We start from the raw sequence: 27,531 nt of genomic DNA on the forward strand, positions 1-27,531 counted from the left end.
AGTTCACTGTCTGCGCTTATTGTTGTTTCTCTCAGCTCCAGTGGAAGGAGACCAGGATCAGCAGAGATGTCCTGCGGCCATGCCGTCACTCCGGACAGTCGCTTAATGGGTGGTGTCGCAGCCTGTTGGATCAGGTACTTTCCAGGCTCTGAATAAAGTCATTGTTTTCATATAGTTTTACTTTAAGATTTCTACAAAACAAAAAATTTAATAATTAATAATTAGTTTCAATTAATTCTTTAAATGTATATATATATATATATATATATATATATTTTTTTTTTATTAGTTTTTTCTGTTTTCACAAATAGTACATAATTACATAACATAATAAAGTGTACAATTCAGAACCAAAAGTAAATAAAAACAAACAAACAAACAAAAACAAAACAAATAAACAAAACAAAAACAAACAGACTGATAACTAAGCACAGGTCACCAGTACACCAGCTCAGTTCCATCTAAAAATAAATAAAGAGAGAATACAATACAGTACAATACCTGTGGTCCCAGTAGTACATTGCAGTATACATGTACATGCCAACCCTTAATAGTTGGTGCTTTTTCATAAATCCATTGGAGTAGTATATTCTTCCTTGCCGCATAGGTGAGAACACAGTACAATCTCCTATTATTCTTGGATATTAATCGCCGGCTGGGGAGGCCCAGTATGAGAGACAGACGGTCCATCTCCAATTCACAACCGAAAATCTTCTCCGTTTCAGATAACACATTAGACCAATATTCTTGCAATTTCAAACATGACCAGAAGCTGTGAGTTAGGGTACCAATTTCTGTCTTACATTTCAGGCACATGGGTGAAAGGGTATGATTATATTGATGTCTGCAAAATATGGATATATGCATTCTGTGTATGATTTGTATTGCTTTGGTACGATTACAAACTGAGATTGATTTGGCATAACTCCAGACATCTTTCCACTCTTCATTATCAATTGCTATACCTAACTCCTTTTCCCATGTGCCTTTAAGCCTCTGTGACATCACTAAAAGTACAGAATATAAAGCCTTATAAAATATCTTCACAGGTACCTCTTTGTCTGTTAAAAATAATAATTTTTCAACAGGAGAGACTTCATGACTCTCACTAAGGTTAGTACTATGTAAAATATAATGCCTTATCTGTAAGTAACGGAAAAAGTCATGTTTGGGGAGAGAATATTTCTCAACCATTTGGTCAAATGGCACAACTACATTGTTGGAGAATAAGTCCCTCAGTCTCTGAATTCCTTTGTTCTTCCATTCCTTAAAACCTATATCGAACATCCCCGGTTGGAAGTCAAGATTATTCACAATAGGGGTAAACACATTGTATATTTAACAGATGATCGTAAGGCTTTTAAAACAAGGGTATATTTGTAGGCTCAAATATTAGCTGGCATACCTTTTTTTTTTTAAATTGAGGAGTGAATTATTAAGTAAAGAAAAAGCTCATACTGTATACCATGTAATCAACAAAAAAAAGAGGGAGATGTACACACACACACACACACACACACACATAAGCTTGAATTCTCCTCTTCACAGTTGAAACTGAGACTTGCTTACTGCAACCACTGTGCTTGAAGCTGTTGTCCTGTGAGCTGCCTGTCATGCAAGCTGTTAACTCTCAGAAGCTTCCTCTGATTCAATTGTGACTTAGGGTCTACCAGATCTCTTCCTGTCAGAGTTTGCCCCAGTTTCTGAGTGCCTTTTGATGGTGAAGGAAACTGGACTCACTAACACCAGACTTTCTTTGCAATTTCTCTGTAGGAAAGACCTACATTTTTAAGTGTTATGATGGCCTGACTCTCTTCCATTGTTAATTGCCTTTTTCTCTACACTTTTGTATCAACACTCTACTTTCTGTAGTACAATATTCTTCACCTGATGCGTGTGGTACCACAGTGTGTTCTAACACTGCTTTTAAGCAGACAGAGGGTGTTATATGTAATCGAGAAAAGTTGGAACACCTAGAAATTAGTAGAAGCAGCTTTCAGGGTTTGATCAACCTCTATTGCTGCAGAACAACTTTAAATTGCTAACCTATTTTCTGTTCCCTCAAAAGGGATTTTTTTTGTATACTAATAACTCTGAATTACAAAATATACATTGGTTTTCAGTTTTGCATAGCCGTATCTCTCTCCCTCTCTTTTTTTTACATCTGGCAGTTCACCACTTACCTTTGTGCCATTTCAAGCTATTCACTGGACTTGAACGACTTGAACTGCAATAAATGACTGGAAAAATTGGGGTGTTTTAAAATCCTTTGAGCAGTAGTGTGTAATATATCTTACTTGAAAGTATAACTAACTACATCTGGTTCTCTATTCATATTTACAATAATAATCGTCAGCTTATTTCATGATAACCTTACTTTTATGCAACCTTAGCTTTTATGACAACTCTGTACTATCAGCTAAGCTAACATTAGCTACTAACCTACTGTTAGCTTGTCTGTTAGTGGTATAAGTTGATAATATGTGGCATAAGTTAATAACTACAATAGACATGGTCCTAAATATAACTTAAGGAATAAAAAAAATATTTTTACTTACCTTGCAGTCCTACAGCAGTAGCTATAATGTGGGTTTGATTCCATATGTATTGTTTTAATCCATTGGGTTATCCAAGCATCGACCTACTAGGCAAGCCAAACGGGAGGCAAATGGTGGCTAAAGTTAGCAGTTGTCGTCCCACTTCCTTCTTTGTCTTTATCCACAGATAAAATGGAAAGTGCAGACTCCCAGGAGGTAGCAGTATGCTACCTACTGGCAGCCTGGTCTTTGCAGGATGTTTCTTTTTATTATTTCAAGGTTGTTTCCAGGTAAAAATCACACACTTTTGAAGTTTGCTTTAATAGGTTGTTCATGATAGTTATTAATAGTTAATAAATAGAAACAGACAGTCTTACATTTTGGAACTATGTTTCCTGCTTATTACACAAAAACTACCACAAGTAATCGGGTGGTAATAACTTAGAAATTACCACATTATTATGTTCTTGTTTCTTCCTGTAACCCTACTATTAGGATATCTGTATTTCCACATTATTACCTGGAGTTTTGGGGCCCTTATTATCCAGTTACATAGATTTCAGCTTAACATTACTCAGCTGTAACCACGGTTGCTACCGTGATATTACTTGGCTATTACGTGATTATTACTTTGATAATTGTATAGAATTAACTTGGAAATTATCACGCTCTTGTTTCCCTCTTGTAACCCTACTATTGCCCCTTTATTATTAACCTGTAATAGAAAATGCTTAATTTTGCATTATCGTAAAACAGAACTATATACCATTCAAAAATTGTGACTGGTTGACTTTTAGAATGTGAAGTATTTTTTTAGTATGTGTGCACACATATTACACATTAAAGGATGAATTTTTTTTTTTTTCACATTTTAACAACCCAATACTCAGTTATTTTTTGATGCATCTCTTATTACAGATCCCGATTCAATGTGATGGTAGGAAATGCCAGTGAAAATTCCAGGGTTTTCATTCTGTGGATGTTCTTAGTCATCCAGGTCTTCTTTCCAAGCTTCTTAGATTTCCAGGTTTATTGCTTTAATTGTTTTTGTAGATATTCATATTTAAACATCACAGCGGATTTCAACGTGTGGAAAACAAGGCATGAATGTCGCTCAACAGACCATCTTTCAAAAAAATACATCTTGAAAAGTATTTGATATGTGAAGCTAAAATTTCACAGAACTCATTATAAATGTCCAATTTTTATTCTCTAAAATATTTATGGAAATCAGAGAACGCCAAGCAGAAAATGTTCTTAAAATTTGATGATATTACATAAAATATCAAACTTGGTATGCCACACAAATGGTACTTAAGTTACGTAAGTTAATTGATATGCTTCATTGACATCACTCACCCCTTTTGTGAGAATATAATGGTACATTTTTGAAGTACAGGAGAAATAAGCTGAAATATAGTCAAACTTTTATTTCTTAAACTACATACTACAGACAAAGTCAAAGTAAAATTTATTTATATAGCACATTTAAAAAAACAACTGTTGACCAAGGTGCTGTACATTTAAGATAATTAAAAGACATAAAAACATAGGAAGACATGATAAAAATGAAGAAAAAGTTGTATAAAATGAGACGAATAAGACAAATAAAAGTAGTATAAAACTCATTCTGATTTCAAAGCCAAGGAATAAAAGTGGGTTTTCAGACGGGTTTTGAAAGTGTCTAATGTTGGGGAGGTCCTGATGGAAAGGGGCAGTTTGTTCTGCAATTCAGGAGCAGTCACGGCAAAGAGCTGGTCTCCTCTGTACCTTAATCTAGACCTTGGGACAGTTAGAAGCATTTGATCCACAGACCTCAGTGATCTTGCAGGTGTGCACCAGTTTAAAAGACCAGAGAGGTATGAGGGTGCTAACCCGTGCAAAGCCTTAAAAACAAATATAATTTTAAAATAAATTTGAAAGCTAACTGGCATCCAGTGTAAGGATGCTAGTATGGGGCATATGTGGTCTGTGCTGCAGCATTTTGGACCAGCTCCAGTCGACTAACTAATGACAGACTGACACCAGTGTAAAGACCATTACAAAAGTCTAGGCGAGATGAAATGAAGGCATGGCTAGTTCTCTGAGAGTCTTTGAAACAAAGGAAGGGTCTCACTTTTGCAAGTAGCCAAAGATGAAAGAAACTGGTCTTGATTACAGCATTAATCTGCTTAGCAAAAAGTAGATCACTATCAGAAATCACTCCGAGGTTCCTCGCAAAGGTTTTTTTAAATTTATTTCTAGGGGGCCAAATTCATAGAGGTTACAGGGACCAAACACAATGACCTCTGTTTTCTGTTCATTTAGGTTAAACAATCTAACAAACAAACAATCTAACAAAACCTTCAGAGGACTCTCACATTTACCTGACACTGGAATGTAAATCTGTGAGTTGTCTGCGTAACAATGGAATGAGATGCCATGTTTTTTGTTTTGTTTTGTTTTTTTAATTGAACCCATAGAGAGCATTAAATTGAAAAAAAGGAGTGGGCAAAGAATGGACGCCTGGGGAACCCCACAAAAAAGTAAGGTTTTTGAGGATGTATCTCCCAATGTAACAGAAAAACTTCAACAACAAAGAAATACAAATGAAAGAAAAGCACAATTGCAATTAATGTCATTGACAGAGAGAATCTTTAGTGGTTAATAATTCCTTGGTAATTTTTAACTAATCAAGGCAATACAAAGGCTTATAGATAATCTATATGTTATTTTCTGGCAATATGCACAAACTGTTTTTCAAGAAGAAAACTTGTGATAGTAATATGATTTTTTACAAAACAACTAGTTATATTTTGGGACATAAAACATATGTATTCATCCATTCTCTTCAGGACCTTGCTGTGAGGCAAGATCAAGTGTAGTATATTAAAACATATGTTACATAGAAATTCTGAAAGCTAATCAAGCAAACTTGGGTTTATCATTACATGACAGTCTTTGTAGGCAACATTTCACACAGGCTACATTAGCTTGTAGATTTTGTAAACAGGTTGTCATCTATATTAAACTTCAATTATTTTAATAATTTAATAGACCTTTTACCCCAAAACCATATGTACATCCTTTTCTTTTTATCTGTTGTACTGTTCATTGGTCTTGATTGCTTTTGTGCAAGTTGGGCAGTTTTAGAAATACTTACTGTAGAAGCATACTTTTCTCTTTATAACAATGGAACAATTAAAGGTTTAAGTATTTTTCTTTAAAGCACTTCTATTGAGTTTAAATTACGTACATTTCAAAGTAATTGCTGGAAAGAATGTTGTCAAACTCTGTGCGGAATTCAGGATAAGAACTGTAAGTGCACGGTATATGAAGGGTAGCGTCACAAGTATGACCAACAGGCCTTCTTCTGAGCCCAGTTTCAGCATTAAAGGACACAAGAATTTTGTCAACACAAATGACAGAAGACCCAGTGCAGAAACGCAGGATTTTTTCAGCTTTAGTTTCATCAGCAGTTTTGACATAATGCTGAAGATACTTAAAGGTGATACGTTCTCTTTGAGACAGCACCATGTTTGTTGTTTCAAACAGTTGCAATACTCTTTTGCCTGTGGCCTTCTTTGTCTCATACAGAGACAAAACCCTTTCCTTGTCTGACAGTTTCTGTTGTAGACCTGCCATAGGTGTGGAGAAGCAATCAACTATGTACTTTGGCTCTTGCAGAATGGCCTTATGAGCCATTCTTTCAATGGCAAGTTGCATGTTGTTCTTAGGAGGTAGAGAGTGGGAGCCCATCCTTGTGAAAAGGTCAAGCAGGTCCTCTTCATCACTTTCACCCATTGTGCCCTGGAGAGCATTTTCAACTGCTGATCTCTCAACAGGAGCGACATAGTTGAGAAACGATGTCATCAGAATGTCTATACTGACTGAGTCAATTCCATGAATGCAGGCTAAAATGAAAGCCTTTGATAGCCTCACTGGAAAGACTCCATGGTCTAGAAATCCTTTCACCCAAATTTGACCAACCGCTTGCCATTCAGCCTCACAAAAGTCAGGCCTCAGCCTTGGAACTCGCTCTGTTTCACCGTCACACTGTTCCACAAATTGCTCCCAAAATGCAGTGTAAACCTCCCTTGACACACCAGCATCATTGATACCTCTTTCATTGACAAAGTCCATCTTTAAAGTCACAGTCATTATGCTTTTGTCCTTAAATACAACCAAAAGATCTTCAACAACCTTTATCCTACGAATTGATACAATTCGAGGGCTTTCTGGACTTCCTGAGTTGCCAGTTGAACTTGATGGAAAAAGTTGCTTGCTGGACCTTAAAGGCAGACTTTTTGCGATGGAATTCAGTCCATTGTCCTGAACACAAGACAAAACATACAAATGGCATAAAAAACACAAATTAATTACACAGATAACAAGAGAAGTGAGAACACACAGGGGACACAGCTGACACGAATTAACATGACGCCACAGGGGAAGCACAACTAGATACATCGAACAAGGAAACAAGACCTACGGTTTGCCGGGGCAAGCCGTGTGGAGTTGAAGAAAGGACCCAAAAGGCGGCAGCTCTGGTGCAGGTGGGTATTTATTTACAAGGGTGGGTACAAACAGCAATGGTGGGGGAAACATGAACCGGAAACCTAAACTGGGTAAACTAACAACACAACCAGAACGAAGATGCAGGGAGATCCGGGGAAATACACATGGAGAGATGCAGGGAGACCGAGGGTAAACACACAGACGAACCAGCAACTACCATGACAGAAGACACAACTTAAATACACTCAGAGAACACAGGGAGATTACACACAGGTAGGGAACACAGCTGGGAGTGATTAACGTGACGAGACTAGGGAGGCAAACTGAAAACACTCACATAAGACGCAGACCTTCACAATAAAACAGGAAACACATACACACAATGACATAACCCACCAACGTAACACAGACCGGGGGACACAGAACATAGGAACATGAACCATGAAACAGAGGAGTATAAACAACCAAGGCAACCAACTAATAACAGGAAACAGAGAGACATGACTGCCCCGAAGCTGTTTCCATAAAGTTGGGCGCATTAAATTGTCCAAAATGTCTTGGAATGCTAAAGCATTAAAAGTTCTTTTCACTATGACTAAGTGGACAATTGAATGTCTTTTTGCCCTATCATGATACCAAGCTGAAACTGACTGAGGTCCTAAGAGTGAGAAATTATTTTACAAATTCCAAACTATCACACAGATGCACAAACTGCAACGTCTTTACAGTATGTAAAAGGATTTCAGAGTTGCCTACAGTGATAAATCTTACCTGTGGAATTTGGTCTGCTCCCTCATGTATGACCTGCAAATTTGACATGGCCAGGCTGCGCATCTCCTTGACCACTTCAGCAGCAGCATCTGGGAGACGAATTAGAAATTAGGTATGCAAACATTTCATGTACTCACTACGAAAACCAGTTAAGTATTTTTTTTAAAAACAGTTTGTCCTTACCTTTACTTTTTCTGTAAAAAAGAAGATATGCACTCTGGGATCTAATGGGAAAAAAGCATTTAATTCATTTTCAAATAAATCTAAATGTATGGTTTGTGCGTTATACATAACAGCATTTTTGTAAACCCAATTTTTGCACTTTGTTTTATGTGTCTTCATTTTCCCTGTGAAGTGCATTGAGTTTCAATTATCATTGTCGGGGTTTTGCAAACCAGCTTATTTCTACATCTACTCCACTATTTTGATGCTAATTTTGCACCATTTACTCTCTACCAGTCATTTAAGAATCTCAATTACTTATAATTTTGCAGAATTTTTACAAATTTTAAATTAAATTTTGTAATTCAATATTATTATTGATAAAGCTACACAGAAAATGGACATTCTGCATAATGGGTATTTCAGTATATTTTAAATATAATTTGATACCACCTTTTACTTTTTACAAAACGCTTGTTTTGCCATTAATTCTCCATTCTCTTTCGCTTATCCTTATCAGACTTGCGGGGGTCTCGAGCCCCAATCCAATCTACCACAGACAAGAGGCAGGGTACATCCTGGGGAGGTCGCGAGTCTATCGCAGTGCTCTTGTTTTGCTACTTTACAAAATTATTTAATATAAAACAATTTTCACAAACAATTCAGGCACCAAAAGAAAGATAGCTGTACATGCCTTCAGTGCTTATTTCCTGCATTGTATTTAGTTCTGATCAAGTACTCTTTAAATGGAGCATGGATTAAAGAAATATTCTACATCAATAGCATGGTATAATATTGTTTAATATGTGACAGGGTGTATTTAAGTGAATACCTATGCCTTGATCTATAGTATGTGATGTACAATATATGTACATATATTGTATGTATGTATTCATACCAACTTTCAAGTAATATTTGAACTACAATGGAAAAATAAATGGAAAAATATATACAGTCAGGGAAACAAGCACAAAAACTTACCTCTCAGTGTTATCCAGCTGGAATGGCTGATGGACAAGCTGATGATGGAAAAAATAATCAAGCATAACATGATGGATCTGCCTTGCCACTGTAAGGCATACAATTGTACAACACAGTGATTTAGGAGCATGTTTTAGTATCAACGGTGAAAAAGTTATCAGTCTTACCTCTGTGACCCTGGTATCTTGAAAATGATACCATCTGTCTCCGTGTTCCTCCTGGATCTTGATTGTTGCGATGTAATCTCCACCTCTCAGATCCCCACAATGATCCACAACTGCATACAGTTCATATTTCTGGCTCTGATCCCCAAAGAAAAAATGACAGCCATCAGAATGAGCAAAGACAATGAAAATTATATTGATTAAATATTAAAATATACTATACATGTACCTCTGGTACCTGCAAGGTTTCAGGAACCTCCACATAAGAGTTGATTTTGATGTTTGACATGTAATTATAGTTGAACTCAAACCTCTTCAGCAGCAGACACAAAACATCTGGATGATGCTTTATTACATCTGTCTGAATGAAAAACATTCAATTCAATTATATTTTATTCATAAAGCACCAAATCACAACAACAGTTGCCTCAGGGAGCTTGTCTGTTCCCAATACATGTTAATATGTTTGAGTAATTGTATTCAATGAATCATAAAACAATCAAAAACTTTTCTTTAAACTCACCATAGTAGCATCAACTTTGTCATCACACTGCTCACAGTAAATCTGATTTTTTCCACAGAAAGTTTTAAAGAAGTCTTCAATGCCCTTCACCTGAAAAATGTTATTTAAAATGAGCTCTGACAAAGATGTGCCTACCAGTGAAGTGAGGTGAAGAATTTTTCCTTGAAGAAGAAGGTTTTTAACATGAGCCATTAACTTTATTAGGTCAGACTCAAAGGTTAAGATGGAATGTTTAAGAGAAAAGTGAAAAGAAAAAATCTAACCAGTACACATATACACATCTTCTCATGTTCATATGCATCAAAGGAGAAGTTGATTTACACAATTTTTAGTCAAACTAGATACCTGATATAAAATGGCCATTATTTTCTCTGTTACACTTAAGCTATACAATTAGTTGGAAAAAGGCAGATTTGAGGACGGACCCTTGCATGACCCTCTAAAATTTAATGAGAATTTGAAAATTTAATGAGGCAACAGCTGGGATATCTGGTTCAATTTAGTTATCATCTTGGGTGAGCTGTAACACTTGACACCCAAATATTACTGTCTAGATTTTAAAAATCAAACTATTTGGCACATTGATTTACATTTTATTTTATTTATTTGGGAATCATTCAGACTCCTGGTGAGACAAAGCGCGACACAGAATCCACTTAAGCAAAGCCAAATATTTTCCTGACACTGATGGATTTGAATTTTAATCCCCTGAATTAAAACCTAAAGTGTGAGCTTCAGTCACATGGATTGTTTGACCCACTGTGGTGATGTACAAAGGCAAAACTAGATAAATTGTGTATTTTTAAATTAAATAAAGGAGTCCTAAATCAATCATTTAGACACCCCAAAATTTATTTGATAGGTTTTAGGTTTTATAATGAAATCTGTACTTAGGCCATGGTACTTAACATGGTTCAACAACTATTTCATTTTTATAGCACTGTAGCTACAGGAATTATCATGTCAGTACTCCTCCACAAAGAAATCGTTTGATTTATGCAATAATGATGTGTAAATGATGTATACTAAAATAGTAACAAAGTGATAAAGTGTAACACATTTTATGCAGTGAAAAAAATGAGTGTTGTGTTTTTTATAGAAAGTGGATAAAATGAAAGTAAAACAGTTATTATTTACTGAAAATAGGAAAATATTATACATCTGTAACTGACAAAAGCATGCAAGGTCAAAACAATTTCTCACAGCTGTCATGTCCTAGCAGACAGAACATGCTGAGAAGTTTGCAACTTGTCAGATCCTTACCACACTGTAGTCTTTACTGCAACAATCCACCAGTGAAAGAGGAAGATACCAAAATGGTGCATCTCTGTCAGTCTGTATATGACCTTTAGAGCAGGTGGTTTTGTTTACTAACTGACCGTGAAAGATCTGAAAATACAGATACACAAAAATCTGTTCATTTTCTTTCAATTATAATTAGAAAGTATTTGTTCACAGCAAAAGTTGTTCAAAGCATTTTATACTCTAAGGCAAAGACTCCACAATTAAAAAAGGATATTTTGATCCAGTGTATAGATATAGATATCCTTTAGCATCGATGAAGACCTTACCTTTGATGCATCAGTGCTGGTCATTCTTAAAATCCTCTCAAAGTACTCTGCAGCATCATGCTGTTCATACACTGTGACAAATGCATATTATTATTATTTTTTAAAAGAAGTCATTTTGTAATTTTGCCCTACAATTTTCCATTGTTATAATATTTTAATAATTATTTTAAATTATGTATTATTTTAAATTATTTTAAAGTTATACAGTGCTCAGGAGTTTACAGTGTTAAAAAGGTTTTGTTGTTCTGTACCGTTGTCGATGCCCAGCTTGTTTGTTATTTTATATGTGTATGCTGTATAGTTCTGTAAGTCATCAAATAAGGCTTTCAAATCATGATCAAGGAATTCAGAGTGGGGATTTTGTCCAGAGTACCTACACAGGAAGTAAACATGAGTGATTAACAAATGCACCGTAAACTTCATATATGATAAATACAGAATCACACTTAAAGCTGGACAACAAACTTTTTCACAGCCTCTCTGAAGTCTTTGGTCATGAACAGCACCTGCAGCACACTGTTCAAGTAACATGTGGATCCTTGGTTTATCAGCCCATGATACCCGTTAGCTGATGGGAAGAGAGAATTCATACAAAGAAGAAATATATTTAAAACATGAGCCTGGATCATAAAATACCCAAAGAGAAATAAACCAAAAACAGTTATTTTATAATTTCTACATATAGGAGTTTAACTGGGTATTTTTTTTCAATGTTGATATTACTCTAAAACATCTCATTTGCCAATTCCAGTCAAATTCAGTCATTTGATTTGGTTGGCTGATTGGGAAAAGCACATACCAATTTATATAATGTCCCAAAATTTACAGTGCAGGGAAAAAGAGAGCTAATAAGTCCAAAGACTACCTGTAAACCTCCAAATTATATTACATTGAACCAAAGATCGGGGGCATCTAAGCTTGGAGCATTGCCAGGAGTATAGTGGCCTCAGTAACTGGTAAACTACAACAGTTTGGAACAAGCAAAACTCTCTTTAGAGTCCAGTGTCTGTCCACAGGGGCAGTCCTAGCCTGTTTTGTGCCATGGGTGAACATTCCCTCTGGCATGCTGGGGCAGCAGGTTGAGGGACACAGACACTAACAGACAAAATAAACGGATCCACAAGACCAGTAATGTTGTGGGGATGGAGCTGGACTCAGTTAGGGTGTCTGAGAGCCAGATGTTGTCCAGGATAAGGACAATGTTGGATAATACCTCCCACCCACTCATGCTGGCTAGTCAAGGATCCTACCCATGGCCATCTCCCTGTACAATCTAATACACTGCTGCAATAGTTACATCCTTTTTACACACACTCTTTTCTACTCTGTAATTTTCTTTTCAATTTTATTGATATTTATTTATAATCACCTCTGTTAATTCTTGATATTTATAAATGAGTGATCTGTATGTATTAGTGCTATTTCTTAAATGTGTGAAATCTGTAACATGAGTTTAGTCTGTTACTGGAGTTTAGTCTGTTACTGTTACTATTTTTACAATTTCTTCTTGGACCAACTGGAACCCACATAATTTCCCTAGGGATTAATAAAGTGTTCTGATTCTGATTGTTTCAGGATGACCTGCCATTATCCAGTGACACATCTGCTTACCTGGGTCTTTTGCTCGTTTCTCCTCCTCTTCTTTTCTCTTTTTTCTAAACTGAGCACCTGATGGCTTTGAACTTATCGTGTCCACCTTCCATTGGATTTAATCTTGCCCTCCAGTATGAACACCCATCTCCCAACCCGAGGATCACCACAACATAACCCAATAGACCTACACCTTAGTTCACAGAATCACTTTGTCTAGGGTGTATTTCTGGGATTTCGCACAACTCAGGATTCAAATCACGAATACATAATGGCAGTAGCGGTTTTTGATACGGGCGACACGGGTGGTTGCCCGGGGCGGCATCGTGGTGGGGCATCGGCAAAAAAAAAAAAAAAATTGCTCGTACTCATGCTGCCCCGACATCAGCCAGCGCATTTTGGCAATGGCATAGGCACCGATCGGCTTTCTATTGCGGCTAGCTTGACTGTGACTTCGTAAGTGAGGGCTCACTTGACCGCGGGGAGTAAGGGCCCCTCCGTTTACGAGGTGCGCCTGCTGCTTGTGGCAGGGAGGAGGGGCGGCGGGGGATTCTCTGGCTGGCTGGAGCTCGCAAAATAAAATAAAAGAAAAGCAAAACAACAAACACGAAGACACCAGACATTATGATACAGACTTATAATTTGCACCGATGTTTTTTCGAAATTCTATATGCGAAAAGTGAGCGCGAGAGCCCTCGGCGCGTCAAGTTTACTTTGACTTCAGCAGCGAGCAGGCGCACCGAGGGCTCTCGCGCTCACTTTTCGCGTATAGAATTTCGAAAAAACGAAAAAAGTCTGTATCATAATGTCTGGTGTTTGTTGGTTTGTTTTTATTTATTTTTTTGCGAGTTGGTTATTAGATGCTGCTCCAGCCAGACAGAGAATCCCCGCAGCCCACCCTCTCCTCCCAGTGCCGCAAGCAGCACGCGCAAACGAGGGCGCCCTTACTCCCAGGAAATAAGCGATAGAAAACCCATCGGTGCCTATGCCATCCCCAAAATGCGCTGGCTGATGTCGGGGCAGCATGGGTGCGAGCAACTGTTTTTTTTTTGTTTTTTTTTTGCTGATGTGAATCTGAACATAACCTCAGATCCCGAGAGAGATTTGTGATTCATCAATGTTCTATCTATTAAAAATTTATGATAAGGATGTTGATGAAAGCTAAATGAAAAAAGGATCGAAACATCGAAATTCCTGTACGCTGGATAAATATCCATCTCCAACAATACGCCTGAGGATGAAAACAAAAAAAACAAACAAAAGAGCTTTAAATATTTTTGAAATCTTACCCAGAGATGTATTGGTGCACTGTCCGTTCATTTTCTGTGCCATCCTGCAACCACTTTACTTCTGCACCGCTGAATAAACTGCTCCTTAAAAAGAAATAAGCCGCATATTTTACCGGTTACGCTAAGCAACCACTAAACAACAACACATAGAACCCTACCTTCCGTTTAATTCAAGTATTCCTTCCGAAACTACTTTGTTTATTCCCGACACAATCTGCGATCTACAGATCCAGTGAATTTAAAAGCCCCGGATTACTTTCTCTTTCTCTTCGGGTCTGCAATGTTGCTTACGTGTTGGAAATCTCGAAATTATCAAATTACTATTTTTTTTTTAGAAACTTATTAAAAATGTGAATGCAGAACACCTAATATCTCCTTACTCACAAACACATGTGGATTAACCCAGGGCCTATTAACATGCACTCCTTCGACAAATTAGGTTTCGGAATATATTTTTCAGTTGGGATGTATTGGAAATTCACATAAGATCGTGAAGGCAGCATATGAAGTAATTGAACGAAGCAGCGTGAAAAATATCCTACGAATTTCATTTTTGCACAATACACAGCTTATAATTTGACTGCATGCTTCAGTTCAGCCATTCGATTAATGTTACAGCAGCTCATGAGTGAACGAACATGGTGCAATAAAAGTAGTTTTAGAAGTACATTATTTCCCAAACACTTATATTTTATTACATTTATTTCAATTTATTTGAGTTGGGTTAGGAGTTGCCACCTCAGGATGTAGTCTTGCTAATGACCCACTAATTTTATTGAGGTGTGTTGCAGTAGGGACACATTTAAAGAGTAAATAAAGTGAAATACAGATGCAAGAAGACAGACCAGCGTTGTCATGTGACTTCTGGTAACTGCTGGGGGAAACTGAAAGTTAAAAACAAATTAATTTGACTGCAGAAACAGATTGTTTATCCACGGAGAGGACGGAGAGTTTCTGAGCTAAAATGACCGACGAGAAAAGATACGACCCCAGAGACACGACGCTGAGATTCGTCAACAGGCCCGATGATCTGGATCCTCTACGTAAGAAATACAACTAGTTATCATCACTGAAGCCACTTAATTCTGCTCTTTCTAATAACTGTGCGTGATTTGATTTGGAATTATTATAATAAATGCACTGGTTATCCCAATTAAACCAAATGAAGTAGTATTTTATACAAACATTTTACTTGTGTGCTAAATTTCCGGGGTCGGAGCCTTTGCGCAAAGTAGGTTCTCGGGCAAGCTGCAGCACAATGTTGAGTTCACTGTCTGCGCATATTGTTGTTCCTCTCAGCTCCAGTGGAAGGAGACCAGGGTCTCAGAGCAGAGATGTCCTGCGGCCATGCCGTCACCCCGGAGTCGCTCACTGGGTGGTGTCGCAGCCTGTTGGATCAGGTACTTTCCAGGTTCCAAATAACGTCATTGTTTTCATATAGTTTTACTTTTAGTTTTCTTGTCTAAGCTTGCTTAGGAAAATTAATGTCTACATTTCTGCAAGGTTTTGGTTTATGTCTGTATCCAGACATCCAAAATTTATATTTAAATGTTGCTGATGGATTTATAATATTAAATAGGCAAATACAATGGCAATTTGACAAGATAGATCATCGGATCTTTTAGAAAGTTGTCACTCAAATGTGAAGACACTACACTAACCCTACACCACAGACACCACACATACAGACTGGGAGGTCTCCTTTAAAGGATTTACATCCTTCTTCTCACTTTGAACCTCAGTAGTTCATGGTGAACATGTCTAAATGCACTGACCTGCTATTACTGCATTTAATGGCTTAGATATTTATGTTATTATTCAATGTTACTATTGATTTTGTATGGTGAATAAACACATGAAAAAAAAGGATTTTCTGTTACATAAAAAGGTATTTAAGAAAAAACTCTCAGTTTATACCATGTAACCAACACAAAAAGTGAGAAAGGTGTTCATAAATGGGGAAATTAAATAACTCATTAAAACACACACACACGCACACACACACACACACACACACACACACACACACACACACACACACACACACACACACACACATATATATGCATTTATTTATTTTTAATTGTACATTGTATTGTATTTTATGGACATTTTTAGCCATGGTGACCAAAATCATAATTGTTAAGTGTAAGTAGTCAACACATAAATGGAAACATTAAATTAATCTTGATGCTGTGCCAGTGTTTAGAACTTGTTTCTATCAAAAACATCAATTAGATGTCTTTACATCTTTAACATCTTTTTCAGGGCCAGTACAAATTTAAGTGCCCAGCTCTAAAGGATGGTACGCTACAGAAGTGTGATGCAGCGTGGTCCTACCAAGAGGTGCGCAGGCTGGCAGTACTGACAACAGAAGAGATGGAATACTTTGAAGAGAACATCGCTCGCCTAGCTGCCACAGAGTACTGTGAATTTAAAACTGTAAGTGTCCAAGTTAACCTCATTTAGTTAAGAGAATGATTGCTCCTACAAAACAAAAGGCTATTTTGGGGATAATTTTCTTTGTTCCCTGATTTATATCAACAGCAGGATCAACACACTGAGCTGTAAATTTAATAAATGATCTCAATCAAAACCACCTGCGCTGTCATGAAGAAAAAAAAATAGACGGAAATTTTCAACTCTCACTCCCGTTCTCCAGCCATAATTTGGCTGATAACTTGATAAATGACTTTTTTGTTAGAAAGAAAAACATTTTTAGTCTTTTGTTTATTTAAACATTTATTTTGATAAGTAAAAATAAAACCTGAAAAAAAAATATTTGAGGCAATCAGGATAGGCCCATTGTTGAAGTGAGCAGGTCCTGGCCCCTTAGGCCCACTCACAGTACTCAAACTGTGCTTAAAAAAGGTAACATTTTCACATGGTAAGTGTTTCAGAAATTATTGAATTCTTTAAATGTATATTTACAAGTAATCCTTAAAATAAAATTAGGAAAACATAACTATAAAAGTATTTTGGTTAAAGGTGGTATAAATGTAGTCATTAATCTTTGGTCAAAGCAGTGCCAGCAATTCCCCACTGCTCTTAGTCATCATGATAAAAACAAACTAACTTGGTAAGTTTACTGCACTGATGTGAGGATAATAGTCAATCTGATCAGTTTCAGTCATGTGACTCTAAATAAAGAAAGTTTATATCCAAAAACAATGAACTTCTTGAATGTTTGTCATAACAGTGTCCTGGTTGCAAAACCTATGTGGAGAGAGAGGACCTGACCAACCTTAATGTTCAGTGCACAATCTGCACAGCTGACAAGAACAAAGTGTCCCAGTTCTGCTGGCAGTGTTTGAAGCCATGGAAAGGTACCGCTCCACGCTCTGACCGCTGTGACAACGATGGATGCATCAATCACGACCTCGAACTTCTCAAGAACTGCAAGACTACCGCTCTCCCTCAAGTTCAGGGGGTCGATGCCTGTCCCTCCATCCGGGCCTGTCCCACCTGTGGTCAGAGGGTGGAGCACGACAAAACAGGCTGCAAGAACATCATCTGTCCTCGCTGTCAGAAAGAGTTCTGCTTTGTGTGTCTGAAACTCACTCCTGAGTGCTTGGAGACAAGTTCTTACTACATCCCCTGCAGTGATGGTGTAGCTCCCAGACAAACTTCAATACCTGTGTGGCGCAGAAACTAAGACACAGCATGCTCTCTGAGTCATATCCTTCTCTCATGTTAGACTTTTTCTTTTATATTTCATTCAGAGAATTTCATTGAGAGAAGCCAAATGTTTTATAGCCTGACTTGTTCATATGCTTTAAATAGTGGTAAACTATGTTTCCTGTATGCATTTTTATGTTGTACAACAGACTTTTTAAAAAATAGTTTTCTTTGATAAAGATTCCTTGCAAATAAACAGAATACATATTTAGTGTCTGACAAATATCAGTTCATGTAGATATTTATGTGTTAATCAGTTTCTGCAGCTTTAATATAAATGAAATTAAATGAAATTAACCCTAGGTGCAGTAGAGGGCCAACAATGAGACAACCACAAAAGTAGGAATGGTTTTATTGGTGGAGGATGCTGATATTTATTTATTTTTTTTGTCATCATCTATTCTTTTTTACTAGTTTTCCTTTGGTTATGGTCAGTTTCACTGCTTTTAGCGTGAGGTGAAAACTCGACCCTACAGAGGTTGCACAAACAGTCCAACTCCACCGGATGCCACAAAACTACTATGCCACTGCCAGAAGGTTTTCTGTGTCTCCCAGCAGTCTTAAGAGCATGGAGCAGACTCCAGGAGACAAGCGGTTACTCTAAGGGAGCTGGAGAGGGTTGTAGAAGGCCTTCCACCCATCTGCAGGACCGGCATCTGTTCCTTTGTTAAAAGAGGAACAAGTTGACTACTACCTTGTCTCTGACCAAACAATTAGAAACAGACTTCTTGTGAGTGGCCTTAGGCCCTGATGTCCTTTAGTGGTCCTGTGCACACTACTCGGCATTGTGGAGTAGAAATGGCCTTTGCCAATGAATACCAGAATACTAACAGAGTGACAGTAACAATAAAAATAACGGTTTCCTTTCCAAATATTTTTGCCACTATGATTTCACCCCACATGTGCCCATTCTCCTTGTTGTTCTATGTTTACTAGCTGACTGACTCATGTTTGTGCTGAAAAACTATGGGAGTCAAATAAATTAAAGTAATGAAACACACTCTCCTCTCTGTTGTCCCATTTATTATATTTCAATTAGGAAGTAAAATTGTTTTAAGTAATGTCCATTGAATTCACGTTCATTTAACCATGTTAAGTTTATCCGGAGTAATTTTTCTTCAGCTCAGCCATCGTCACCAAAATTATTTTTGTTAATTTGTAAATTTTAAGTTTAAATCTGATCTAAGCTAGGGGAATTTCTTATTGGGTCCAGAGGTAAAGTCATATACAATATATGGACAACATTTTAGCCACGATTGTAATCAAAACACACTGTAAAATGAGTATTTTTGTATTTATTAATTCAGAGCCAAAGTTAAGAAAATCAATATATAAATGACAAAGAAATGGCAAAAGATGAGCTCAGAGGGCTCTGCTGAAGAACACAACACATTGCAATGCTTAAAAAGGAAATGCACAGCAGATTGAAAAGTAATTAAGTAATACTGCAATTAAAATCAGGCATTAAACATATAAACACACAAAGGTTTACATTTAAATATTTCCTTGTGAAATTTCTTGTCTGAAATCATTGACACTTTACATTCATTGGTATGTTTTGTTTTGTTTTTTTTTTACACAAAGAAATGTGAAAATAAAATGGAATCTGTAATACACTAAAAGACTGCATAAAAATGAAACCATTAAGAACAAAAGACAAAAACACTCAGTGATAACAGAAATATACTTCTGTGTTAAGGTATATCACAAGTTTCTTTGAACCTTTAAAAATGTTACGCCAAATAAAGCCTTTAGTCAATTCTAACTTAAGCATTTTTTATCTGTTAAAATGAATGAAAAAGAGACAAATACAACACTCAAGCTATATTTTTCAAAAAGAACAGTGAAAAAAATGAGCAGTATTATAACACTTTTTCTGCGATCTTCAATGTAATTTTGGTATCAATCATATTCATGAATGAAAATGTGTATTTTGTTGACATTTAAAGAGTTTACATTTTGCCCAAAGTGACCTCTTTATCTATTTCAAGATTTAAACTTCTTCTAATATTTCTTTGTTTTTCTAACCATTTTGTCATGTCTTGTGTGGTTTCATCCATAGTTTTCTTTATGATGATCTTTGTCTGACTGTCGTCTTTACAAGCACTATCAATTTCTGTATGCTCTTCGTCAATTACTCTAACAATAGGACTTGAATTCATTGAAACATGTCCTCCTTCTGTAAGTCGCTGAGCTCCAATTCTTGCTTTTGGTTGAAAACACTCCAGTCTTATAATTTCAATATTTTCCTCACTACCTCCGTCCTGCTCCTCTGTTAGTCTTTCCTTTGTTATCTTATTCCCCTCACTTTGATTCAGTTTGGTATCACGTTCATTTTTCTGTTCTTTGCTCTGTATCTGCACACCACCAGCACTTTGTGATGTACGGGTAACACTGATAATCTTCTCAGCTGTTTTCTGCCCTCTACCATCTAATCTCATGCTAACATGCTTCACAGCTTCACTGTTGTCAGGATTTTCAGGGGTGATTTCACTCATTTGAATATATTTATCAGCTTCTTTCATTTCTTCCCTGTCATCCCTCACACTCCTCCTCTGAGTTTGCACACTAACATCTTTATGTGCTGAATGTGTAACATCATGCTTACTGGCTTCACCCATCACATCTTCTGTTATTGGTTCATTAAGAAACCTGCTAATGCTCCTCTGCTCATTCATCTGATTATCTTTAGGTATGATTTGTATTCTGTCACTGCCTGTTTGCTTGTCCTGAGATCCATTTAAGAGGTCATATCTTGTTAACAGCTTTCCTTTTCCTGTCGTTACTTTATCAGCTTCAACATTTACAAATTTAGAGCTGCAATCTTTTCCAACATTTGGTCTACCTCCCCCATATTCTCCTGTATGCTTTCTAGAGTCGTCTGATACTTTACCACCCTCACAGTCTGTGTGATTTCTATGGCGTGTTGTCAGGGACAACTGTTCCATCTCCTTGATCTCTTCACCAACAGCATCTGCGGGATGAATTTGAAATTTGTTATAAAAGCATTTAATGCACACCAACAAAACATTAATGGAAAGCATTATAAAAAAATATGTCCTTACTTTTCTTCTTTCTGTAAAAAAGTAGATAAGCACTCTCAGATCTAAAGAAGAAAAGAAATTGATTTCTTTTTCAACTAAATCAAAATGTGTAGCTCATGTATTCAATACAGTTTTTTGAAAAGTATGTTAAAGCTTTGTATATCTACAGACTGCGATATTTGCCCTTTGAAAATTAGCTCCAGTTCAGTCAGATTAAATGGGGAGCAACTGTGAACAGCAATGCTTAAGTCTTGCCACAGACTGTCAATAATATTTAGGTCTGGACTTTGAGTGGGTAATTCTAAACCATGAACTTGCTTTGATCTAAACCAGTAAGGACTGAGGCCTCCTGGTGGGTTGCCAAGGTACTGCAGGTGGGCCTCAGCGATAACAGAAATTCAGTTTGAAATACTCATGTACTGATACATATTTATATAAAAAAAAAAACTGAATTTAAACCAGGAGTATGGTTGCTTTATTATATTATTATTCTAACCTAAATTTTCTGCTCTTGATTTGAAGTTTGTGTCTCTCTTAACAACTGGCATATAACTCGGTACAGCCTGTGTTGTTTATGTTATTTAATACAATTTTTAGGAAATACATAATTTTTTTTTGTATTATGATTAGACTGAAGATTTAAGACTGAGTGGGCCCGAGGGATGTTCTGTTTTTTTTAAGTGGGCCTCAGCACTCTTGACTTTGGGAATGGCTGATCTAAACCATTCCTTTGTAGCCCTCGGTGTATGTTTACAGTTGTTACCCTACTGGACAGTGAAGTCCAGTTTTCTTAAATGTGTTAGCTGTGCCTTAACTGTATTAGGATCACTGTGATTTGGGAAGATGTGATAAATAAATTATTTCTAACTAAGTACTCTCTGAATATAAAATGGATGAAATAAAAAGTTTGCATCAGCAGAATGGTATGACATATGTGGTATAGTGCATTAAATTCAATGCCAGTGCATTCACCTGCATACGTGAGATATAATATATCTACAGTATGCACTTGTGCAAAATAAAGAAATATTTGCAAATAAACATTATGTGGATATAAGAAAAAGGCAAAATCTTACTTCTCAGTGTTGTCCACCTGGAACGGTTCATAATCAAGTTGTGAAGGAAAAAGCAAAGAAACATATGATCGATCTCTTTCTCCTCCTCTGTAATACATAACTGAGCAACATGGCTGTTTTGTATTATGTTTCAGCAATAATGAAGAAAGGACTAACAGTCTTACCTCTGTGACCCTGGCATCATCGAAATTATACCATCTGTCTCCGTGTTCCTCCTCGATCTTGATTCTTGCACTGTAAAGTCCACTTCTCAGATCACCAACATGATCCACAACTGCATACAGTTCATATGTTTGACTCTGATCACCAAAGAAAGAAATGACAGCCATGAAAATGAGCAAAGAAAATTAAATGGATATTGATTAAATATTAAAATATACTGTTATACATACATCTGGTATCTGCAGGGTGTAGGGAACCTCCACAGCACAGCTAATTTTGACGTATGACATGTCATGATAGCTGAACTCAAAGCGCTTTAGAAGTAGAGGCAAAACATCTGGATGATGCTTCATTACATCTTTCTGAATGAAAAACATCAGAATATGTCAGTATGTTTTTTTTCATTATAACATTATGAAGTAATAATTCTACAATAACAAAATCAGCTAATGTGCATAAATCAGAAACAACTTTTCTCTTTACTCACAGTAGTAGCATCAACTTTGTCATCACACTGGTCACAGTACATCTGATTTTCTCCATTTAATTCTGTCATTCTGAAAAAATCGTCAATGCCATCCACCTGGAAAATGCACACATTTCATTTTATTCCTTAATTCCCTCTGACATAAACCCGCTGACTAGTTTCACGGATGTAGGGTATTCAGAAATGTTTTCTCAAGGAGGAATGTTTCTAACACGAGACAATTAATTAACTCTTGAGTCTAACTTCCTTTTGAAGGAGATCTGAGAGAAAGCAATAAACCCTCACTTTAATAACAAACTACACAATTCCAGTTGCTTTGTGTTACTTAGAAAGAGACAGGGTTGGACTTTAGCACCCCTGTTATCATTGTGGCCTACACTGTTCAGAGTTGTGCTACTACTCTCCCCACCCCCACCTTCCCATGCATGTGGATTTAGGGCGGGAGGTGTGTTCTTAGATTTATGACATGGTCTAAGGAGCTTGTAAAGAAAAGCGTCTGGACTTCTTTAAGTTACTTGAAGACGTTTCACCTCTCATCAGAGAAGCTTCTTCAGTTCTAGGGTCAACAGATACAGAGACTAGTGCTACTGTAACTCAGACAAACTCACTGTGATGAACAACTGAATGTAAAATAGCAGCAATCCTAAAGAGAGCCTGATTGAAAATGCTGGTTTAAAGATTTATAACACATTAGTTTGCATCTGACTGTGCTTGGCCTCGTAGTTTAGATCAGCGGTTCTCAAAGCGTGTGGCAGAGTTCTGACAGGTACAAGTTTCCTGGCAGATAAGTTTTGCGGACCTCATGTTTAACATCTGCGGCTGTCGACTTACACACGCAGCTGCAGCTTTTCGGCTACAGCCTACACACATCAACAACAACAACAGGACCCAGTTCATTCTGTTTCAAGCCGGCGAGGCATGATTGGGGATGCCGCTCAGGTGTGTCCGCCTTCCCCGCAACCACGCCGCAGACCACACCCCGCCAAAGCTCTGCAGTCAAAAACAGGCTCACTACAGCCAATAAGAGTGAATAGTATAAACTCTCAATAAATTCTATATTTTTCATCTGTGTTTACAGGTTTCTGGATTTCTTTTTCTTTATAAGACTAAGACTGAACTTTATTTTTGTTTGTCAATTTTCACATTTTGTTTAACTTGTTGCTTGTTTGAAGAAGTGGTGCAGACTAGTGAAGTGGTTTAGTGACAAAAGTTACTAATAGTTGTTTGAAATGAAAGTTATTTGTTTAAAACAAGTTACTGAAGGATTCATTGTGAATTTATTAGAGTTTATTATCTAAATAAAGTTGCAGTTCGGCTTTTCTGTCATTGTTTTTATTAGACGGTGTGTGAAAACATTTCTTCAAAGTCTTAGAACCGCTGGTTTAGATCAAGGAACTGTGAAAGTAGTCCAGGCCCTTTGATCACATTATGGTTAATTTTTGGTGGGGATGTACCAAGTGTGGCAAGAAAAAGGTTTGAATGTGATGATTAAAAACTGTTCATGTTTATACTGTCTTGATTTTAAATAGTTAAAGAATAGGTATTCTTTCTAAATATATGTATTTTATTTTATTTAGAACTTTAGTTTTGGATATTCATCTTTAAGTGGGAGATATTTATTTTTCTTTTGTTTTCTAGAAAAATATTTTTCTTCGTTAGTTTTTCTTAGTTTTTCTAAAGTATGGCCAACTAATCTGCACTGTAATTATGACTATGAATAAGCCACTGCTGTGAAGTAAAGGGAATAAAAACTGGTGAAAAGCCACTGACATGCTCAGGGGCAAAAGTTAAACCAATTGAAAGTGTACAGTGGAGGGAATAATTACTGGGTGCCCTGCTGAATTGCTCACTTTCAAAGAAATGAACAGTCTCAAATGGAGAGAGACAGAATATAAACCAAAAATCCAGAAAACAACTTTTATTTGCACTGTATAGAGCGAAATAAGAATGTAGTCTGCAAACCAGCCAAAATTCTGGCTCCCACAGTTTGTAATCTGTGTGCCACACGGGTACACAGCCAATCAGTGAATTGCAGATACTCCTGGTCTCAGCGTGTTATATGTATAAAGCTCACCTTTTCACAGAATCTGTTTGTTTCATTCCAACATCTCCACCACCATGGGTGAGACCAAAGATCTGTCAAAGGGACAAGACTGTAGATCTGCATAAGGTTGGAATGTGCTACCACACCATCAGCAAGAAGCTTGGTGAGAAGGTGACAACTGTTGGTGTAGTTTTTCAGAAATGGAAGAAACATAAAATGACCATCGGTCGCCTTCAGTGTGGAGCGCTTGCCTCATATGGTGAAGATGATCATGTGCCCAAAAGTACACAGGAGAAGCTTGTTAATGATATCAAGGTAGTTGTGACCACAGTCAGCAAGAACACCATTGATAACACACTAATGGCATAATGGACTAAAGTCTTGCAGCACCCAAAAGCTCCCTCTGATCAAGAAGGAGCGAGTAAAGGCCCATCTTTAGTTTGTCAGTGACCTCTAAATAATATAGAGAAGGTTTAGGATAAAGCAGCTGTTGTCAAATCAAAACCAAAATCGAGCTCTATGGCATCAACTTGACCTGCCATGTTTGGAGGAAGAGGAATGCTGAGTATGGCCCAAAGAACACCATCTCTACAGTCCAGCACGAATGTGGAAACATTATGCTTTGGGCTGTTATCCTGCTAAGAGTACAGGATGACTCCACCGTATTGTACCTTCGTCCCTCAGCCAGAACACTGAAGATGGATCCTGGATGATCTTCCAGTATGACAATGACTCAAAAATACAATCAAGGAAACAAAAAGAGGAGCTAATGAAGAAGAACATTAAAGTCATGGAGTGGCTTAGCCAGACCTCAGTCCTGAAAATCTGTGTAGGGAGCTGAAGCCTCAAAGTGCTAAGTGGCAGCCAAAAAACAAAAAACAAAACAAACAAAAAAAAAAAAAAAAAAAAAAGGATTATGAGAGTTTCTGTAAAGAAGAGTGGGCCAAAAATCCTCCTGAGACATGTGCAAGCCTGGTGACCAGCTGCAAGACCCTAAAACTTTTATGTCACATGTTTTTATGAATTTTTGGTTGACATGTTGTCTCTCCATGAAACTACCACTAAAAGTAGAGACTGTTCATTTCTTTTTAATTAAGAAAACTTTCAAATTCAGCAGGGGATGAAATTTCCCCTACGGTATATATTGAAAACAGAAACATGCTCAGAGGTTTGAGGCTTGTCAGATCCTTACCACTCTGTATCCTTCACTTCCTTTTGTGTCAGTGCAGGAATCCACCAGTGCAAGAGGAAGATGCCAGAACGGTATATCTATGTCAGTCTCTGTCAGGCATTTACAACAGGTGGTCTTCTTTGCCAACATGCCATGGAAGATCTGAAAAACAAATGAACACAAACCTGTTAACATCTATTATTTTTTTCCATCCTGCTTATAGTTACCCTTTGATGAAGACTGTACCTGTGAGGCCTGAGGACTGGTCAGTGTTAAAATCTTCTCAAAGTACTCTGCAGCATCATGCTGTTCATACACTGAGTGCAGAGATGTTCAACAAAACAAGTCAATTATAAAAATGTTTCTTTAACTATGAACTTTAATTATGGATTATGAATGCAACACTTCAAATGCACAGGTGATTTATAGAATTCAAATGTTTTGTTGTCCTGTGTGTTAACATACTGTACCATTGTCAATGCCCAGCGTCTTTATTATTGCATCCGTCTTTGCGGTATGATTCTGTAAGTCTTCAAACAGTGCTTTAAGATGTTGGTCAAAAAACTGAGAATTTTCATTGGTGTGCCTAAACAAAGACACTGCTGGTCATGAGTGATACAAAACTCAGTTTTAAACTGCTAATCTAGCTGACATGAATACATTATGGTGCATAACAACGGACAACAACAAACCTCATCACAGCTTCTCTGAAGTCTTTGGTCATAAACAGCACCTGCAGCACACTGTTCAGATAGCATGTTGCTCCTTCTTTTGCCAAGCCATGGTACTTTACATCCGCTGCTGCGGAGAGATTGTTATGAAATGCATGCAAGTAGCAGAACTGCTTTCATACCATAAGCATGGATTATAAAACAGCACAGACCGCGAATAGTTGCACTCGTTCATGTTTTGCACAATTTACTGTTTTGTAGATTGAATTTTACGAGAAAAGCGTCATCTTTGTTGATCAGTCCACATTCTAGTGAATAGACTGATAAGTATTACATTTTTAAGACCCAGTTTGCTGCAAAACAGGTTGAGGGAACTAAACGCACTGCACCTACCTGCAGGGTTAAAGGTTCCATCGAAAAACTGTTGACGCGTAAAATTCATTTTCAGTCCCTTTAGAACCTCAGTCCCGTTTTACACCGCCAGCGGCCGCAAAGACACGGCTGGTTAACAGCAAAACAGTCGCAAGTGTTCTGAAAATACCTTTTCTACAAATGCACTAATGCATGTGAGCATGCAGTACGATTGCAACTTCGAGACACTCCCTGGGATTCTTCACGGACAGGAGGATTAAGCTGTTTTCACGTCCAGTTAAGTCGAAACTGTGGAAACAGTTTCTGTTTGACTTGTTCGTGCTGTATTCAGGGTGCACCGGAAAAAACAATTTTTCTATTAAAATAAGCGTCACATGACCGAACACTGTTATCCTCTCCAAAAGGCAGTGGGCACTGCACCCTTAAATGTGATAGTTAAAAATATGAACCCGTAGTTATTTAATCAGAAATAAGAAACCTGTTAATATGGTACATGTGTCCCGATTCTCAAAGGAAGGCGGGATAACTGAACTGAACAAACAATGCATTCCTTTGGAATACGTCAGTCATCTATTTTTAATACAGAAAGTGAAGCAATCACTGTCGGCACAGGGTGTTAGTTATTAGAGATGTAGAGCAGGTAAAGCAATGACGTTATGTACTTGTTGTTCGGGTTACTACACAGTACACCAGTAAAAACAAATACTTTTATGCAGTTTTCTTTTATGTCCATTTCTGGGA

The 27,531-nt window shown here is 37.2% G+C and overlaps 2 protein-coding genes and 1 long non-coding RNA gene across 14 annotated transcripts; 2 read left to right on the plus strand and 1 right to left on the minus strand.

Moving 5' to 3' along the window:
• Positions 1-45: 45 nt before the first annotated feature.
• LOC120741000 lies at positions 46-8,795 on the plus strand. Its single transcript, XR_005697528.1, has 3 exons — positions 46-134; positions 7,860-7,917; positions 8,488-8,795. It is a non-coding gene; the product is annotated as an uncharacterized LOC120741000 (long non-coding RNA).
• On the minus strand, positions 3,647-27,325 carry LOC120740976 (probable ubiquitin carboxyl-terminal hydrolase creB). Of its 12 annotated transcripts, none has more exons than XM_040043559.1 (13): positions 15,271-15,391; positions 14,086-14,169; positions 11,672-11,774; positions 11,458-11,579; positions 11,207-11,277; positions 10,899-11,024; positions 9,636-9,725; positions 9,342-9,473; positions 9,116-9,250; positions 8,949-8,986; positions 7,989-8,029; positions 7,806-7,894; positions 3,648-6,848 (listed from the first exon to the last, which is right to left on the minus strand). In XM_040043559.1, the coding sequence occupies exons 2-13, from the start codon at positions 14,126-14,128 to the stop codon at positions 5,760-5,762; spliced, it is 2,079 nt and encodes a 692-aa protein (XP_039899493.1). In that variant the 5' UTR covers positions 14,129-14,169; positions 15,271-15,391; the 3' UTR covers positions 3,648-5,759. The 12 variants fall into 12 exon arrangements, with proteins under 12 accessions (XP_039899490.1, XP_039899489.1, XP_039899493.1 ...); XM_040043560.1 differs by lacking the exon at positions 15,271-15,391 and adding an exon at positions 14,244-14,976 and having other exon boundaries at positions 14,086-14,163; XM_040043557.1 differs by lacking the exon at positions 15,271-15,391 and adding an exon at positions 14,244-14,976.
• LOC120740990 (putative E3 ubiquitin-protein ligase ARI6) lies at positions 14,954-17,818 on the plus strand. The gene is made up of 4 exons (XM_040043582.1): positions 14,954-15,128; positions 15,385-15,485; positions 16,354-16,527; positions 17,285-17,818. The coding sequence occupies exons 1-4, from the start codon at positions 15,050-15,052 to the stop codon at positions 17,738-17,740; spliced, it is 810 nt and encodes a 269-aa protein (XP_039899516.1). The 5' UTR covers positions 14,954-15,049; the 3' UTR covers positions 17,741-17,818.
• Positions 27,326-27,531: the final 206 nt, after the last annotated feature.

The sequence above is a fragment of the Simochromis diagramma genome, unplaced genomic scaffold, assembly GCF_900408965.1.
Source record: "Simochromis diagramma unplaced genomic scaffold, fSimDia1.1 OVJJ01000656.1, whole genome shotgun sequence".
NCBI classification, from domain to species: Eukaryota; Metazoa; Chordata; class Actinopteri; order Cichliformes; family Cichlidae; genus Simochromis; species Simochromis diagramma.